The sequence below is a fragment of the Mercenaria mercenaria genome, chromosome 2 (assembly GCF_021730395.1).
Source record: "Mercenaria mercenaria strain notata chromosome 2, MADL_Memer_1, whole genome shotgun sequence".
In the NCBI taxonomy this organism is placed as follows: Eukaryota; Metazoa; Mollusca; class Bivalvia; order Venerida; family Veneridae; genus Mercenaria; species Mercenaria mercenaria.
Window position 1 is genome coordinate 79,999,450 of NC_069362.1, and position 17,353 is coordinate 80,016,802.

Genomic DNA, 17,353 nt, shown 5'->3' on the forward strand with positions numbered 1-17,353 from the left:
ATATTTACTTTATAGCATTATATCTCTTTTATCACATGTTTGACGTCGCGGGAGTGTAATAAAGCCATTAAATAAAAATGATAATACACTAGTGTAATAAAGCTTTGACGTCGACGTCATTTATTGCATAGGCGACGTCGGTCAAATTGTCTAGTTTATATAGTAAAAGAAAGCCGATTTTTTTATGTTTCGACAAGAAAGGCTAACATGTGATAAAAAGAATATTACATTTGTGACTTTCCACATTGAATTTATTAAACTCGTCGAATAAAATTGATAAAATGCTCGGCAGAGCCTCGCATTTTATCATTTTATTCAACGAGTTTAATAAATTCAATATGAAAAGACACTCATGTAATATCCTCTATATATATGCATGGTGACCCCAACGTTTTTCTTTCTATATTGAAGCATTTTTGTGCGCCATTAATGTAGGAATAACGCATGTTTTTTTCGTGTTGTAACGTCTGCAGAATCCTGAGGGATTGGTTGGTGCCCAAGCCTGTAGGGCGAGGGTACAAACGTATCCCGAGGGATTCTGAAGATGTTATTACACGAAATGAACATGCGCTAACTCTATTCTAGCATAAAGCGCGGAAATAATTAATAAATGAATACAGTCTCCCTAAACGTCATTAAATTTCCATGAAATGCGCGGGAATATCCGAGTTGTTTTCTAACGTTGACGTCATTTCTATTTGAATTATCCGTTTTGGGGCCGTAATATGTTTACGCAATGCCACGGAACGCGCATATATAAAAAGATGTTATAACGGCACGTGAAGGCGAGAATCTCTGTTAACACACGTTTTCTCCCTTGTTAAAACACCCCCAAAAAGTGACAGGAACAGCAGTTTTATGCTAGAATGCTGAGCTAAACATTTTTAAAATCTTAACTTCAGATTTTTTTTGTACATGAATATGATTTTTTCCACTGAAAAAGTGGGTGGGGGTAAATATGTCAACATGTAAAAAACAGAAAGAGATTTGTTGGTGACATTTATGCTTATATAATACTGATATTACTACTGTACACTCGATTCATAGTAACCTGTACGGCCTGATTCCCGATATAATTAAGTGGTATATTATATTTTTATAAAGTACTCCCATTTTTTCAATTTTACTTAATTTCAGAAATGCTTAGACTGTACGTGAAGAAAATGCCCTATAAAATGAAAATGGGTAGATCTACGGTAACCTGTGCTTTTTAAGAAACTAATGTTCTTCACGTTCACTGGGTATGAAAAAATTCTAACTGTTACATCATTATTTTACTTTCAAATCACTAACACTTCTAATCACTTCCTGTCCTTTTATTTAACCCGATTTCCTTTTATTTCCACTAACAATCTTTGTGGCTTGGCGCGCGCGAAAGTGACAGAACTACAAGGAAGAGAGATAGATATAAAAAATATTCAGTTTCGCTCATTTTAATACTTAGGCTTCTTTCATATGAGACATCGGAATAGTTCTGTTTTTTCTCTTGCAAATACTTGACCGAGAATTCGAAAAATGACCGGGAAGTTCAAAACAAGAATAAGTTCAGCAACGTAATTATTTGCTTAAAAAAATCTCAAAATGTAATTTATTGAAAGAATAATGGGAAATTTTTTCAGTCCATCTAGTTCGCCGAAAGACCCGCATAAAATTGCGGTGACAGAAGAGAGAAAACGAAAAAGAACCGAAGATGACCAGGATCGTAGTTATTTAGGACTGTTGAACACGCCTAAAAGGTATAATTTTTTTCATTATGGTAATTGATTTCTGTCGACATGTAATGTAATGTCACAAGACTGTCTGTTCCTAAATTATTACTTAACAGACTTCCCGCTGTCGCCAGCTGCGCTAAAGGTAAACCCTGGGAAACTTAATTCTGTCATGAAATGGACTGAAACATGGGAATTGAAATTTAATGTTGATAAGTGTAAAGTTATCCATTACGGGCATGCAAATCCTCAAAATGAGTATAAAATGAGTAACAACAGTCTTAAAGTGGCACAGGAAGAATGTGATCTTGGTGTTATGTTTGAAAGAGACATGAAGTTCAGTAAGCATATTTCGACAAAAATCAACAAAGCAAACAGCATATTGGCACTTATCAGCAAGAGTTTTGAATTTATCGATGAATACACTTTCATGAAGCTGTACACTGCATTGATTCGCCCTCATATTGAATTTGCAAATGTGGTCTGGCACCCATATTTACTTAAGGACATAGACAGTCTAGAAAGACTTCAAAAGAGAGCAACAAATCTTTGAAAGACTTTACATATACAGACCGGTTGAAAAAATTAAAATTACCCAGTCTTCACCATCGCAGATTAAGAGGTGACTTGATACAAGTTTTTAAAATCGTTAAAGGAATTGATGATCAATGATGACTGCCCTTTTGAGAGATTTTTCAGGTACTCTTCTTCAACAAGAGGCCATAACCTAAAACTTGAAATGCCATGTTCTAGAACAACGTTTTGCCTGAACCAGTTTTCTCGTCGTGTTATCAAACCATGGAATGAATTACCACAGTATGTTGTAGATGCTAAAACTGTAATTGACTTCAAAATAAGATTAGATAAGCACTGGCAGGGAGATACTCCATACAAATTAAGACACTAAAACACTGGGCTGTAAATTGATTTTACAGCGATAATGACAATATAATTAGATCTGTCACCATTTTAATGAATAAACTGTGAAGAAACAAATTAAGCCGTACAGCAGCAATTCCATAAGAAGAGGGGCTTAAAAAGCGTTTAACACCCTTCCACCAGAGCCCAGAATCATCCTACATCCTACAGGAAAGAAAATACCAAGGTCCCTTCTGGGGCTTGAACCCCGGACCTCTAGATCTATAGGCGGACATGCAAACCACGTCGCTAAAGGGTTAACCCTACACTAACAGCAAGGCTGTTGGAAGTGGCCTATAAATCTGTTATCACTACACTTCTTCACCTTTACTTTTCAGAGCTCTCCAGAAAGACACACCATGCCCACTGCAATGCAGCATGAGTCCGTCAAACACTTCTGACACCATTAAAGTAAACCCTGGGAGAGAAAATACCAAGGTCCGTTCTGGCGCTCATGATCTGTAGGCGGACACTCTAACCACGTCACTAAAGGGTTATTAAACCCAACAGCAAGGCCTACTATCACTACAGCGCCAAATTGCAAATATAAATTCTGGCACTATCTTCAGTCGGCAAATAATTTTTAGTGACGCAGATTAAAAGAATAAATGCAAAATTGTAAATAGGAAATTCTTTTCACCGGCTTAAAATTCTTACGTAAACACCGGGAAATCAGTGTAAGGTTATTTACCAGTTTTACACTCGGATAATGCTATTGAGAATATCTTGACTAGCTAGTTACATTTCCATGGTCTAGTTATTCGGATGAAAGAAAGACTTTAATCATCCAACTGATTATATTATAATTAAGCACATATTATCTATTTATACTGCAGCACTCCTCTCTGCGAGTATTATTTGCAGCTGCGCGTCTGTACAAGAAGTTAAAAGTAGATTGGATAGAAGGATAAAAGTAATACACAATGTGTATTGCAAGTATGAATACAGTTGATAGTGTTAAAAACAAGAAGGATTTACAGATAAAAGCAGTTTAAAAACAGGTCTATCATGTTAAGCATTGTGTACAAGTTTGGTCACACCCTGCTTAAACTGATTCAGGGTGGGGGCTTGCACAAGTTGTACTGGAAGGGAATTGCAAAGCACAATGGTGGCTGGAAAGAAAGAGTAAGTACTTATAGTAATTAAGGGAGTGAGGATCTGAGTATAGGAGTGGGGATGCATATGTTTTGTTAGACGGGATGGGGGGCTGACATAGAGGGGAGTGGCACAGCAACCAAACCATTCACTATCTTGTAGAACATAAGGAGGCGTGTATCAGATCTCCTATCTTCAAGGGTACGCCATCTCAGCTGACATACCATGTTTGTGACACTGCTGTAAGGGGAGTAGTCATGATTAACCCATCGCGCTGCCCTCCGCTGAATCATTTCGATCTGGTGGATGTTTTGTTGGGTGTAAGGGTTCCAAACACAGCTAGCATATTCTAGCTGTGGCCTGACTAGGGCTTTATAAGCTACTTCTCGAACGTTTTGGTTCTTGCATGGGATATTTCGCTTGATGAAGTTTAGTGTTCCGGTAGCTTTGGACGTGACTAAATTGATGTGTTTATTCCAATTAAGATTTGGGGATATATTGACCCCAAGGTACTTTGCATCAGGAACTGTTTCCAAGACTTGGCCATGGAGTGTGTACTTTGATTTAAAGGGTTTTTTGACCTTGTTATGTTCGTAACAGTGCATTTTGAGGGGTTGAACTCCATGTCCTACTTACTTTCCCATAGCTGTAACCTATTTAAGTCTTGCTGGAGGATGTTTTCTTGGGCAGAACTATTTACAGTTAAATAGACGGCAGTGTCATCGGCGAATAAACGAACCTGTGAAATCAGATTTTCAGGCAGGTCATTAATGTAGAGTAAGAATAGAAGGGGGCCTAGGACGGAGCCCTGTGGGACTCCGGACGTTACTGGAACTTCTTCTGATGTTTCACCATTCACAAGGACAGACTGGCACCTGCCAATCAAGAAAGACTTGACCCATTGCAACGTGGTGCCCTGAACACCATGTTGATGAAGTTTGTACAGAAGTTTCAGATGGTTAACCTTATCAAATGCTTTAGAGAAGTCCAGAAGGATCAAGTCCGTCTGGTGGCCTTGAATTAAGTTTCAGGATAGATCTTCTACAAGTTCGAGTAACTGCATTTCGCATGACCTTTTCTCTCTGAACCCATGCTGTAGGTCATAGAGGACATTGTTAACCTGGAAGTGCTTGGTAATATTAGAGGCTATGATGTGTTCCAGTAACTTACAGAGAATACAAGTTAGGGAAATAGGCCGGTAATTTGCAGAATTGCTTTTATCGCCCTTCTTAAATAAAGGAGTGACATTGGCCTTGGTCCAATCAGCTGGGATAGTGCCCGTGTCAAGGGATCTTTGAAAGAGCTTAGTGACTAGTGGTGAGATTTGTTCACTAAGATTTTTAAGAAGGATCGGCTTTAGACCATCGGGACCACATGCTTTATCTATTTTTAGGGACGAAAGGAGTTTCTGAGCACCATTTATACCTATAGTCATAATAGTGACCTTTGGCATTTGGGGATATTTTGGTTGGTAATCAGTTGGTATGGAGAGTAGAGACGGCACTTTAATTTTACAGAGTTGGCCCAATTTGAGAGGTGACATTGGGGTGAACACGGACTGGAATTGACGATTGAGGATATTGGCCTTCTTTTTATCATCCGTATGAATTTGACAGTTTTCTAGGAGTGGGGAAATGCCTTGGGAGTCTTGCTCAAGTGGCATTTTTGGCAAGGGAGAAAAGTTTCTTACGAGAGAAGTTTTGACCTGTTTGTATATTGAATACAGTTGTTAGTAACAAGTTAAAACTTAATATAAATGATAAAAAAAAGATTTGTCGGTTGTGTTGCCGTTTAATTTTAAATCAGTTACAGTACTAGTCTTACAGAGGTAGGTTACCCTAATATTTGTATGTGCGCATGCCCAGCCGGAAGCTAACGTGATGATTTACGACAACGTTTACGACAAACTAAATGTGTTTTGTATATCCAAGGACCATAAAGGCATTCTTCTGAAGAAAAATAATGAACCTGCCTCCGATCTGATGCTTCATGGTTTAATAATGCAGAAATGATGAATAAATTGCCACAGAAACGCTTCAAAATATTGTTGCCTAAAATGACTTCATCCACGTCATGACATTACGTGTCAGTTACCACGCAAAATTATTAACTGTTTATTTTCTTTATTTGAACTATTTTAAACAGCCATTATGTGCTGAAATATTTTTACGGGTCTTTCGCTCTGAATAATGATCAACATTTTGCTTCTTTTATGCACTTATATTGAAATGTTATGCGGAATGTAAGAAAATGGGTGATGGTAACTGATGTTATTGGGAATATAATTGGATGAAATGTAACTAATTATGGCCATTTTCAAATAAAAATTGGGCAGTTTGATTTGTAATATTATTTTTAGTTTCCGTTGATAATTTGCTACTTATATACTAAAGCTAAGCTCTAAAAAATTTCAAATTTCAGTAGAAAATTGTGGTTTCGTGAATTAAATTGATGTTACCATGGAAAGAAAGCTTGTGACCTATATATCTAAATGTAAAATTCCAAAGCGTTGGCACTGGTCTTATCTACGGAACACAACTTCGGCTTTTTATTTGCATTTCAACAATATTCGTGAGAATAATAGCAGCACGCGGAACGATTTTTCTATAAAAATGTCAGACGAGGGATACTGCTGTAAGTATTTCAAGCTGTGAATTTTTTTTAAATCAATGCAAATACCGGTAACACAAAAACATGCTTACGTTAGAAAAAAGATGTTTTAAAGCTACATTAACAAGAAAGATAATTTTATTTAATATTCTTTATAAGGAATTATGATAAAGCAAGATATAAGCTATTTTAAACATCTCTGTTGCCATGGTTACTTTAAACTTTAAGAAAAATATTGTACCATGTAAAGTGCTTGGTATTTTGCTAATAATGTTACCCAAATATTCCATGTTGATCATTAACAGAATGGCGCTAAAGCTATTTAGTAAAATTATCAATTATGCAGACTTCTACAGATAACAATGAAACCAAAATACACTGAAAAGTGTTAAATATCCGTATTTTCCTTCTTTCAATATAAAATACCTTTGGAGGGCCATGTACTTAAAACCTAGATAACAATTGTATTTGAAAGAACAGTGATAAACGAAATTGAGATTGAAGCAGTTAAAACATTAAATTACCTGAAATACAAAAAAATGCTGCGGTTCAACTAATTTGAATTTACCCTTGTAACGAGGTAACCTACCTCCTTAAAGTAGTTGTAACACACATCAGAGAAAGCCATTTGAAACATAATATTCATCAGTATAAAATATATGCTTATCATCATGATCATCACAAATGCGCTTATTATAATGTGCTTTAATAAATTTTTAATGGTTATTTAAATGATTTAAATAAATTTGTTTTAAAATGTATGCAGTGTTTGTTACTAATGTGGTGTAACTGGTATGTCTCCTCTCAGAGACTATTGGCTCCAACTTTGGAGATATTGGTGCATACTTTTCCTGATTGATGAATTTGCTGGTGTAAACTAAAATTGACCCAGTCCAAAACCCTGCCTACCATACATTCATAAACCATTGGTTGCCCTTTAGTACGCGAATCGAGTCACCTGATTGCAGTAGTTGCCCAGGATTGATCTAGGCTTACTGGTTTTTGATCTTACAGGTATCTATGTTCCTGTAAAGGGTTACACAGTAATGGAAGATAGATAAAGATAATTGAATCTGTGTGCATGCCTTCTCTCTCAGTGGTATCCAGCCCAATTAATTCCTGTATCATTCTGGTCACATAGCCGGGAGATCTGTCATGGTAGTTGTTATACAGGAACTTTGCTCCCCTTTGCTGTAATGTTGATCAACATTTCCTGCCAGTTCTGTACAGCTGCAGCATAGTTCAGTGTAGGGAGAACAAAGTAGTTGTTGTGTACAGAAAATAACAGAAAAAGTTTGAAAGTTGTTAAAACCGCAGTCTCTTAAAGGCATATAATTCTTCGAACTTTGATGAATCTCCTTGATGAATTCTAACCTATGTGCCAAGAAATCAGATTTGTGATTTTTGCGTAATGAATTTGAATCAAGACAAAAGACGTAAAGACTTCAGCGCATTATATTATAACAGTAACTGTACATCTCTTAGTTAAAGACACTGTTGTAAATGATACATTTGTTTAGTTACAGTACTATCTTTAACACTGATAGTATGAAAGTTTTCATTCGATGTTTCTACTTTTCATTGTATCATTTCAGTATCGTGAAACATGCCTGTGATTTGATATGCGTATCGCCAGACTAATGTATCATGATACAGTGAATTTCGATATATTGTTACACCCTTACCTCCCCCTCAATTTTTAGCTTGACTATTCGAAGAATGTTCCTAGCTATTCTACTCACCCAGGCGTCAACGTCACACCATGGTTAAAGTTTTGCATGCAAGTAGGTATAGCCATCCTTTAAAGGCAATAGATAGCTTTGAAACATTTTTTTTCTTTTTCTAGGTCAGTAACCAACCTCACTGGGCCAAGAGACCCATATAGCTCATATATGTATTTTTGCCTAATTATGCCCCCTTTAAAAGTTTTGGACTAAGAAAATCCTGGTTAAAGTTTTGCATGCAAGTTACTATCTCCAAAACTAATGTAGACATTGAATTGAAACTTCACATGTGTCTTCAGGGTTATGAAACTAGGTGATAGCATCAAGTCCCATAACACTGACATGCATTTTGCCAAATTATGCCACCTTTTTATGTCCCCGAAGGGAGGCATATTAGTTTTCAACTGTCCGTTTGTTCGTTAGTCACAACGTTAACTTTTTGCATGAAGGCACTTTTCTCGTGAACCGCTGCACCCAGGACCTTCAGACTTCACATGCTGATAGTACTTATTGAGTGCACGACCCCTACTGACCTTGGGATCACCAGGTCAAAGGTCAAGGTCACAGGGGCCAACGTTAACTTTTTGCATGTAGGCACTTTTCTCGCAAACCGCTGCAACCAGGACCTTCAAACTTCACGTGCTGATAGTACTTATTGAGTGCACCACCCCTACTGACTTTGGGGTCACCAAGTCAAAGGTCAAGGTCACAGGGGCCAATGTTAACTTTTTGCATAAACGCACTTTACTCGCGAACCACTGCACCCAGGACCTTCAAACTTCACGTGCTGATAGTACTTATTGAGTACACAACCTCTTCTGACTTTGGGGTCACCAGGTCAAAGGTCATGGTCACAGGGGCCAACGTTAACTTTTTGCATGAAGGCACTTTACTCGCGAACCACTGCACCCAGGACCTTCAAGCTTCACGTGCTGATAGTACTTATTTAGTACACGACCCCTACTGACTTTGGGGTCACCAGGTCAAAGGTCAAGGTCACAGGGGGCAAGGCACTTTACTTGAGAACCACTGCACCCAGGACATTCAAACTTCACATGCTGATAGTACTTATTTAGTACACGACCCCTACTGACTTTGGGGTCACCAGGTCAAACGTCAAGGCACTGCGGGGGCATTTGTCACCATAAGTGACAACTCTTATTTACTTAGAAAATCCTGAATGGTTAAAGTTTTGCACGCAAGTACATAATATTATAGCTATTACTTAAAGGTATATATCTTTGAAACTTATTTTTTTCTTTTTCTAGGTCAATAACCAACCTCACTGGGCCAAAACCCATATAGCTCTGACAAATTATGCCCACTTTTGGATATAGAAAATCCTGGTAAAAGTTTTGCAAGCAAGTACTATCTCCAAAACTAATGCAGATACTGGATTGAAACTCTGTATATTTTAACATTTAGGGTATATTCCTGCTTCTGGGATAACAATTGAAATAGTCAAGAATTGGCTGTCTTTAGTACGGACAGCTCTTGTTAAAAAATGATTATCAGAAGCCTGTAAAACACTATCCAGTATGCATGACATAAATAAATAGTTTCAAACAAAAAACTGAAATCATCAAAACCCTGTATTAAAACACTATTCATTGGACCAGTATGCACAACACAAACAAATAGTTTCAATTAAAAGGATTATTAAGATCAATGGGTAATATAAAATTGAGGTACTACCTAAAAGGCTGAGCTTCCTTGAAAAATCACTGTGCACCATAAAAATTCAAAGAAGTGGTGCTATCACAATGGCAATATCTGTTATTATGGATCTGTGTTAGCAAGGTTATGTACTATTAACACAATTATTTGCATTAATTATAATCCACAATTCCTGAAATGCAATACAAGGCTGTTGCCAGGGACCAGATTTTGTAAATCGGGGCGTTTGACACCATTGGCGACAGACAGCGTGACCCCTGCTGAAGGTTGTGATGAATTTTAAACTGCATCAAAAATTAAATCACAACATGCGAAAACTTGGCAATTGTTCTAAACAAAAGTACGGTTTACTAGGGTGACTTGAACGAAATCGTCGCTTTGCCCCACTTTGCTCTAAGCTAAACATCAAAGCAAAATTTTAGTTGCCCAATTTGTCATTCTCTCTCTGTTAACTATCAGCCTGTTGACACTTTACTCAAATACACATGGCATAATCTAAGCTCAGCCTACTTCAGATAACGAGAAGAGAGTGAAGGTGATTATGGTCTTTTACACTTTTGTTTTAGTAAACTGATTGTTGATAAACTAGACAGAAGGGATTTATATTACATAAACTTACACATTCTCTTTTGACTTTCCTAAAAGTATCTTACCTTGAATAATTTCCTTAAATCTACATAGTTTAAATTATTTTACTCATATTTTTTTAAAACCGAGACATTAGAAACATACTGAGTACTGACACTTTCTGTGACTAAAATAACTTACCGATAACTGAAATTCACACGTATTTTTGACACCTAGCTGCCATCAGAAACTGGGTTAAACCTGTTTGACAACTTTTTCCATCTGCACAAGCTAGCCATAGAGGAGTTTTCAAGAGAAATGATAATAATGCTCAGAATAATGTCATATTGTCATGATTTCTCTTTAAGGAAAAGGATCAAGTCAACGTCAAAATATATCTACCAGACATTGTTCCTGGAGGGAGAAAACAGTGATGTTACAATTAGGGCTCTGGATCGGGACTGGAAGCTGCATAAACTCTACCTCAAACAGGTAATTTGTTTAAAATCATTTGATTTCTTTGGTTTGGACCAAAACTGCTATTTCATTAGGGCTTGAACTTGTGAAGAGAAAATATCTAGAAATTTTCTTTTTTTGAATGTGTTAATATCTTAGATTGAAATTACCAAAAATGTATAAACAAGAGCTGTCTCCATAGGATGACACATGCCCCCGATGGCACTTTGAATGAATATATAGTTATGACCGATGTTAGAGTTTAGGACCTTTGACCTACGGAACTGGGTCTTGCGCGCGACACATCGTCTTACTGTGTCCCACATTCATGCGTAGTTATTTTAAAATCCATGCATGAATGACAAAGATATGGACCGGACACGCCCATCAATGCACTGTCATGAAAAATGACCTTTAACGTCTAAGTGTGACCTTGACCTTTGAGCTACGGACCTGGGTCTTGCATGCGACACGTCGTCTTACTGTGGTGCACATTCATGCCAAGTTATTTGAAAATCCATCCATCGATGACAAAGATATGGACCGGACACGCCCATCAATGCACTATCCTTTAATGTCTAAGTGTGATCTTGACCTTTGAGCTACGGACCTGGGTCTTGCGCGTGATACGTGGTCTTACTGTGGTACACATTCATGCCAAGTTATTTGAAAATCCATCCATCGATGACAAAGATATGGACTGGACACGAAAATTGCGGACAGACCGACAGACGGTTCAAAAACTATATGCCTCCCTTCGGGGGCATGAAAATAGATAATGATTTCACACTTTAGTTATAATCCATGCATAGAAAGAGAATTAGATGTTATAGGGTAAATGGAACTGGAACTTGTTGTAAAAGGCAGTGTTGTTTAGTTTAGTGAATGTTGCAGTGATATTCATGAATATAATTGTTTCGATCACCTGACGAGGTAAATGGATGAGACATGTTTTTGAAAAAGTATTTTATAATGAAAGTGCATGTTTGTAATAATTTTATGCCTCATTCGAACAAGTTGTTAATAATGTGGGGTAGATGAGGGGGCTTTTAGTGTTAATATCATGTCCCAGTAATAGTATGGGTGAGCATATAGTGTTAATCTTATCTATTTTGATGTGTGTTGGTTTTTATGCCCCCGAAGGGAGGCATATAGTTTTTGAACCGTCTGTCGGTCTGTCAGTCTGTTCGCAATTTTCGTGTCCGGTCCATATCTTTGTCATCGATGGATGGATTTTCAAATAACATGGCATGAATGTGTACCACAGTAAGACGACATGTAGTGCGCAAGACCCAGGTCTGTAGCTCAAAGGTCAAGGTCACACTTAGACGTTAAAGGTCATTTTTCATGATAGTGCATTCGTGTCCGGTTCATATCTTTGTCATCCATGGATGGATTTTCAAATAACTTGGCATGAATGTGTACAACAGTAAGACGACATGTCGCGCGCAAGACCCAGGTCCGTAGCTCAAAGGTCAAGGTCACACTTAGACGTTAAAGGTCATTTTTCATGATAGTGCATTCGTGTCTGGTCCATATCTTTGTCATCCATGGATGGATTTTCAAATAACTTGGCATGAATGTGTACCAGAGTAAGACGACATGTCGCGCGCAAGACCCAGGTCAAAGGTCCAAAACTCTAACATCGGCCATAACTATTCATTCAAAGTGCCATCGGGGGCATGTGTCATCCTATGGAGACAGCTCTTGTTTTTTTTATCAAGTGACTGAAAGGAGAGATTTCAAATAACTCGGCTCTTATGACAGAAGTAAGATACTATGTCACATGCAGTACCTATGCCTGTAGCTCAAAGTTTGAGTCACACTTAGTGGTCCAAGAGGGTCCTTAGTACTGTCATAAACTATGGTGATAATATTTGTGTTTATCATCAGTCAGGGGTGTAACTATTTCAAGTTATCGCATTTTGTAACCCATTTGAATTATTGCTTATTCTTTCATAACTTGTTTCAGTTATCATAAAATATTACAAAGCCCTCCTGTGCCAATTCCTCATTTTGAATGAGACTAATGCAATTACTTCCAGAATCCTTGAACTTTTATCTTTCCAGCTATGCAGTAAAAAATTTTACGCAAGGCTGATAAAGTTTTACACAAAAGTTTTAAAGCTATAAAACTCTTAACATCCCATTATGCTTATCAGGTCATAATCAGACTAAAAGAGAATTTAATTAACCACAGTTTGCTACTAATTTCGCTTTAAAGGTCACTTCGTATGAACAGCAAAAAGACTTTTGAATAACTTACCTGAGTTAATTATATTTTATAACTAATACAGGTTATAAAATGCTTGCAAAGGTAACTGAAATAGGTTACATAACTTAAAACAGTTACACCCCTGACTGATCATAGGACTTTAAATGCAAAGGGTGATTTAAAAGTAACTTCACAAAAATGACCACAACAAAACAATTTGTCAGTTTTCTGGTTGATAACTTCTTTATACATACAAGTGGGTGGACATTCAGCTTTCACTGTTCATGAATAATGCCAGGAGAGACACTAGTACTGAGGTTTTCCTTCACCATCATGACCATTAAAAGTTTTTATGTCAGCATATACAAATGTACCTGTAACCTGAATAGTATCAGTCTGACTTAAATCAAAATTGCAACAAATTTGTGTTTTCTAATTTCAGTCGCCTTACTTTGCCAGTATGTTTAATGGATCATGGAAAGAATCTGATCTGGAGACAATACAAATTGATATCATTGATGAAAATATCAGTGAGGATGGTAATGTATGAAAATAATTCACATGATTTCTACTTCTTTAAAGGAAAAAAAGGTGGAGCATAAAATTCCAATTGTTTTCCATAATTATACAGTAAAGCCTAAGGTTAGAAATTACTTAAGCATAAAAATAGGAGAATGGTTCTGTAGGATTAAAGCACTAACACTTGAACAATAACAATGTACTGGGTATTATTATGTCTCCCCCAGGAGACATATTGTTTTTGCCCTGTCCGTCCGTCCGTCCGTACGTCACACTTCATTTCCGAGCAATAACTGGAGAACCATTTGACCTAGAACCTTCAAACTTCATAGGGTTGTAGGGCTGCTGGAGTAGACAACCCCTATTGTTTTTGGGGTCACTCCATCAAAGGTCAAGGTCACAGGGGCCTGAACATTGAAAACCATTTCTGATCAATAACTAGAGAACCACTGGACCCAGAATGTTGAAATTTCATAGGATGATTGATCATGAAGAGTAGATGACCCCTATTGATTTTGGGGTCACTTCGTCAAAGGTCAAGGTCACAGGGGCCCGAACATTGAAAACCATTTCCGATCAATAACTAGAGAACCACTTGACCCAGAATGTTGAAACTTCATAGGATGATTGGTCATGAAGAGTAGATGACCCCTATTGATTTTGGGGTCACTCTGTCAAAGGTCAAGGTCACAGGGGCCTGAACATTGAAAACCATTTTCAATCAATAACTAGAGAACCACCTGACCCAGAATGTTGAAACTTCATAGGATGATTGGTCATAAAGAGTAGACGACCCCTATTGTTTTTGGGGTCACTCCGTCAAAGGTCAAGGTCACAGGGGCCTGAACATTGAAAACCATTTCTGATCAATAACGAGAGAACCACTTGACCCAGAATGTTGAAACTTCATAGGATGATTGTACATGCAAAGTAGATGACCCCTATTGATTTTGGGGTCACTCCATTAAAGGTCAAGGTCACAGGGGCCTGAACATTGAAAACCATTTCCGGTCAGTAACTTGAGAACCACTTGACCCAGAATGTTGAAACTTCATAGGATGATTGGTCATGAAGAGTAGATGACCCCTATTGATTTTGGGGTCACTCTGTCAAAGGTCAAGGTCACAGGGGCCTGAACATTGAAAACCATTTTCAATCAATAACTAGAGAACCACCTGACCCAGAATGTTGAAACTTCATAGGATGATTGGTCATAAAGAGTAGACGACCCCAATTGTTTTTGGGGTCACTCCGTCAAAGGTCAAGGTCACAGGGGCCTGAACATTGAAAACCATTTCTGATCAATAACGAGAGAACCACTTGACCCAGAATGTTGAAACTTCATAGGATGATTGTACATGCAAAGTAGATGACCCCTATCGATTTTGGGGTCACTCCATTAAAGGTCAAGGTCACAGGGGCCTGAACATTGAAAACCATTTCCGGTCAGTAACTTGAGAACCACTTGACCCAGAATGTTGAAACTTAATAGGATGATTGGTCATAAAGAGTAGATGACCCCTAACGATTTTGGGGTCACTCTGTGAAAGGTCAAGGTCACAGGGGCCCGAACATTGAAAACCATTTCCGGTCAGTAACTTGAGAACCACTTGACCCAGAATGATGAAACTTCGTTGGATTATTAGTCATGCAGACTAGATGAACCCCAACGATTTTAGGGTCACTCTGTTAAAGGTCAAGGCCACAGGGGCCTGAACATGGAAAACCATTTCCAATCAATAACTTGAGAACCTCTCGACCCAGAATGTTGAAACTTCATAGGATGATTGTTCATGCAGAGTAAATGACCCTTATTGTTTTTGGGGTCACTCCGTTAAAGGTCAAGGTCACAGGGGCCTGAACATTGATAACCAGTTCCTATCAATAACTTGAGAACCACTTGACCCAGAATGTTGAAACTTCATAGGATGATTGAACATGCAGAGTAGATGACCCCTATTGATTTTGGAGTCAGTCTATTAAAGGTCAAGGTCACAGTGGCCTGTTCATGTAAAATCATTTTTTTGGAAATAACTTGAGAACCACTTGACCTACAATGTTGAAACTTAATAGGATGATTGGACATGCAGAGTAGATGACCCCTATTTATTTTGTGGTCACTTGATCAAAGATCAAGGTCACAGGAGCCTGAACAGTGACTTGAGAACCACTAGGCCACTAGTGTTGAAATTTAGCAGGATGACTGGACATGCCAAGTAGATGATCCCTATTGCAGCCAACCATCAGTGTCTCTTTGACTTTCGCTCCTGACCTCTATTGACTTCGTGCCTATAGGACTTTGCATTGGGGGAGACATGCGCTTTTTTACAAAAGCATTTTCTAGTTAACATTTAAATGAAGGGGTGAAGACATAAAAGACAACATTAGTTAAGAGTGTGTCTTCTGGGTTATTTTTTATAGATCTATAAGCATCTAAATAGGCACTGCCTTGCATGATATTTTTACATTGTTTATTTGTAGCTCTAAAAATAGCATTTGGATCTCTGTATAAAGATGATGTTTTCCTGAAGCCAGTACAGATTGTCAGTGTATTAGCAGCTGCCACCCTATTTCAGTTGGTGAGTTATGTATGCTTAATAAGTATGTGTACAAAACCAAGAAAGGGGGGGTCGCAGTTAGGTGTCTGCGCAAAATGTTTTTTGATTTTCTTTATATTTTATGACAATACACCTACATGTATTAAGTTTCATGCACAAGTGTTACTGTTACCAGTTTTTACTTAATTTTATAGAAATTCACATTTAAAGTGGGTGGGGTAATTTGACATGTAACCAGCCAGGAACACAATCTCCGCCGCGTTTTTAAAAATGGTTCAAACTTTTTACCTGGAACTTTCGTGATAAAATAACTATGCAATGGACATTTACACAACATGTTGCGTTTTAAATTGTCTTGAATACTTTTTTCAACACAGAGCCACAAAGTGGCCTAATCAAATTTACTGATTTTCAATGGACGAACTTCACCAAAAATCTAAAACATTTTTTATTAGTTGAGATATTTAGGTGTTATTTTCAGCAGATATTATAAGCTAAATAAACATTAAAATGACAATATAGCAGTACACTCTGATTAATATTGGAAGAGTGGTACACTCTCAAACTAGGGAAAAGTGGGTGGGGTAAATAAACATGCGAAACTAAACATTCGAAGCAACACAACTATAGGAATAATAATTTTGCAGTTCAAAAAATGGCCTCAGATTATCTACTACTATCTTAATTATGCTTCTATGAGTGGTAGGGGCATATAGATTTGGTCTTGTCTGTGCATGTGAGCGTCCGTCCGTCGCACGAAGTTCTTGACGCATCTAGCTCAAAAAGTATTTGATATAAATTGATGAAAAATTGCATGAGTTTTTATCGTGATATGTACTTGCGTACCTTTTATTTTTTGTCTGGCTCCGCCCCTTATTTCGAGAGTTATGGCCCCTGACATAGTCAAAAACACATATTTTCACCTTGTGACACGCCTGGCTCAGAAAGTATTTGATATAGAATGTGTCTGTAGGACACATGGTGTGCCTTCACTTGTACATTTGTCAAAAATAAGGGGCAATAATTCAATGATTCATGTTTGCAGTTTTAAGGGGATATAGCCTCAACAAACATTTTATACAAAGGATTCATCATTCTAGGCAGGGCTCCGGAAATTTTGATAACTCAATCGGTCCGAAACGAAAATCCTGACATCGGCGCTACCCCACCCACCGCATTCCCAATATTACATATTTTGTAAAACGTGATAGGGTAAAGAAATAAGCATGTCATGCATTAAAACTGAGTTACCAGTCACCGCGCGTTACCATACAATGAAGACAGTTACTCAGTGTTATGTGTGAT

The 17,353-nt window shown here is 37.7% G+C and overlaps 1 protein-coding gene across 2 annotated transcripts in view; it reads left to right on the forward strand.

Annotated features, from left to right (window-relative positions):
* The first annotated feature begins 1,485 nt into the window (after positions 1-1,485).
* LOC123564400 (germ cell-less protein-like 1) overlaps positions 1,486-17,353 on the forward strand; it is a 53,720-nt gene continuing 37,852 nt past the window's right edge. For both annotated transcript variants that reach the window (XR_008369912.1, XM_045357948.2), the window contains exons 1-4: positions 1,486-1,736; positions 10,669-10,792; positions 13,414-13,510; positions 15,972-16,069. Coding sequence is in view for 1 of the 2 variants with exons in the window: in XM_045357948.2 (XP_045213883.1) it covers positions 1,603-1,736; positions 10,669-10,792; positions 13,414-13,510; positions 15,972-16,069 (453 nt within the window). In the remaining variant the exon portion in view is untranslated. The remainder of the gene's footprint in view (positions 1,737-10,668; positions 10,793-13,413; positions 13,511-15,971; positions 16,070-17,353) is intronic.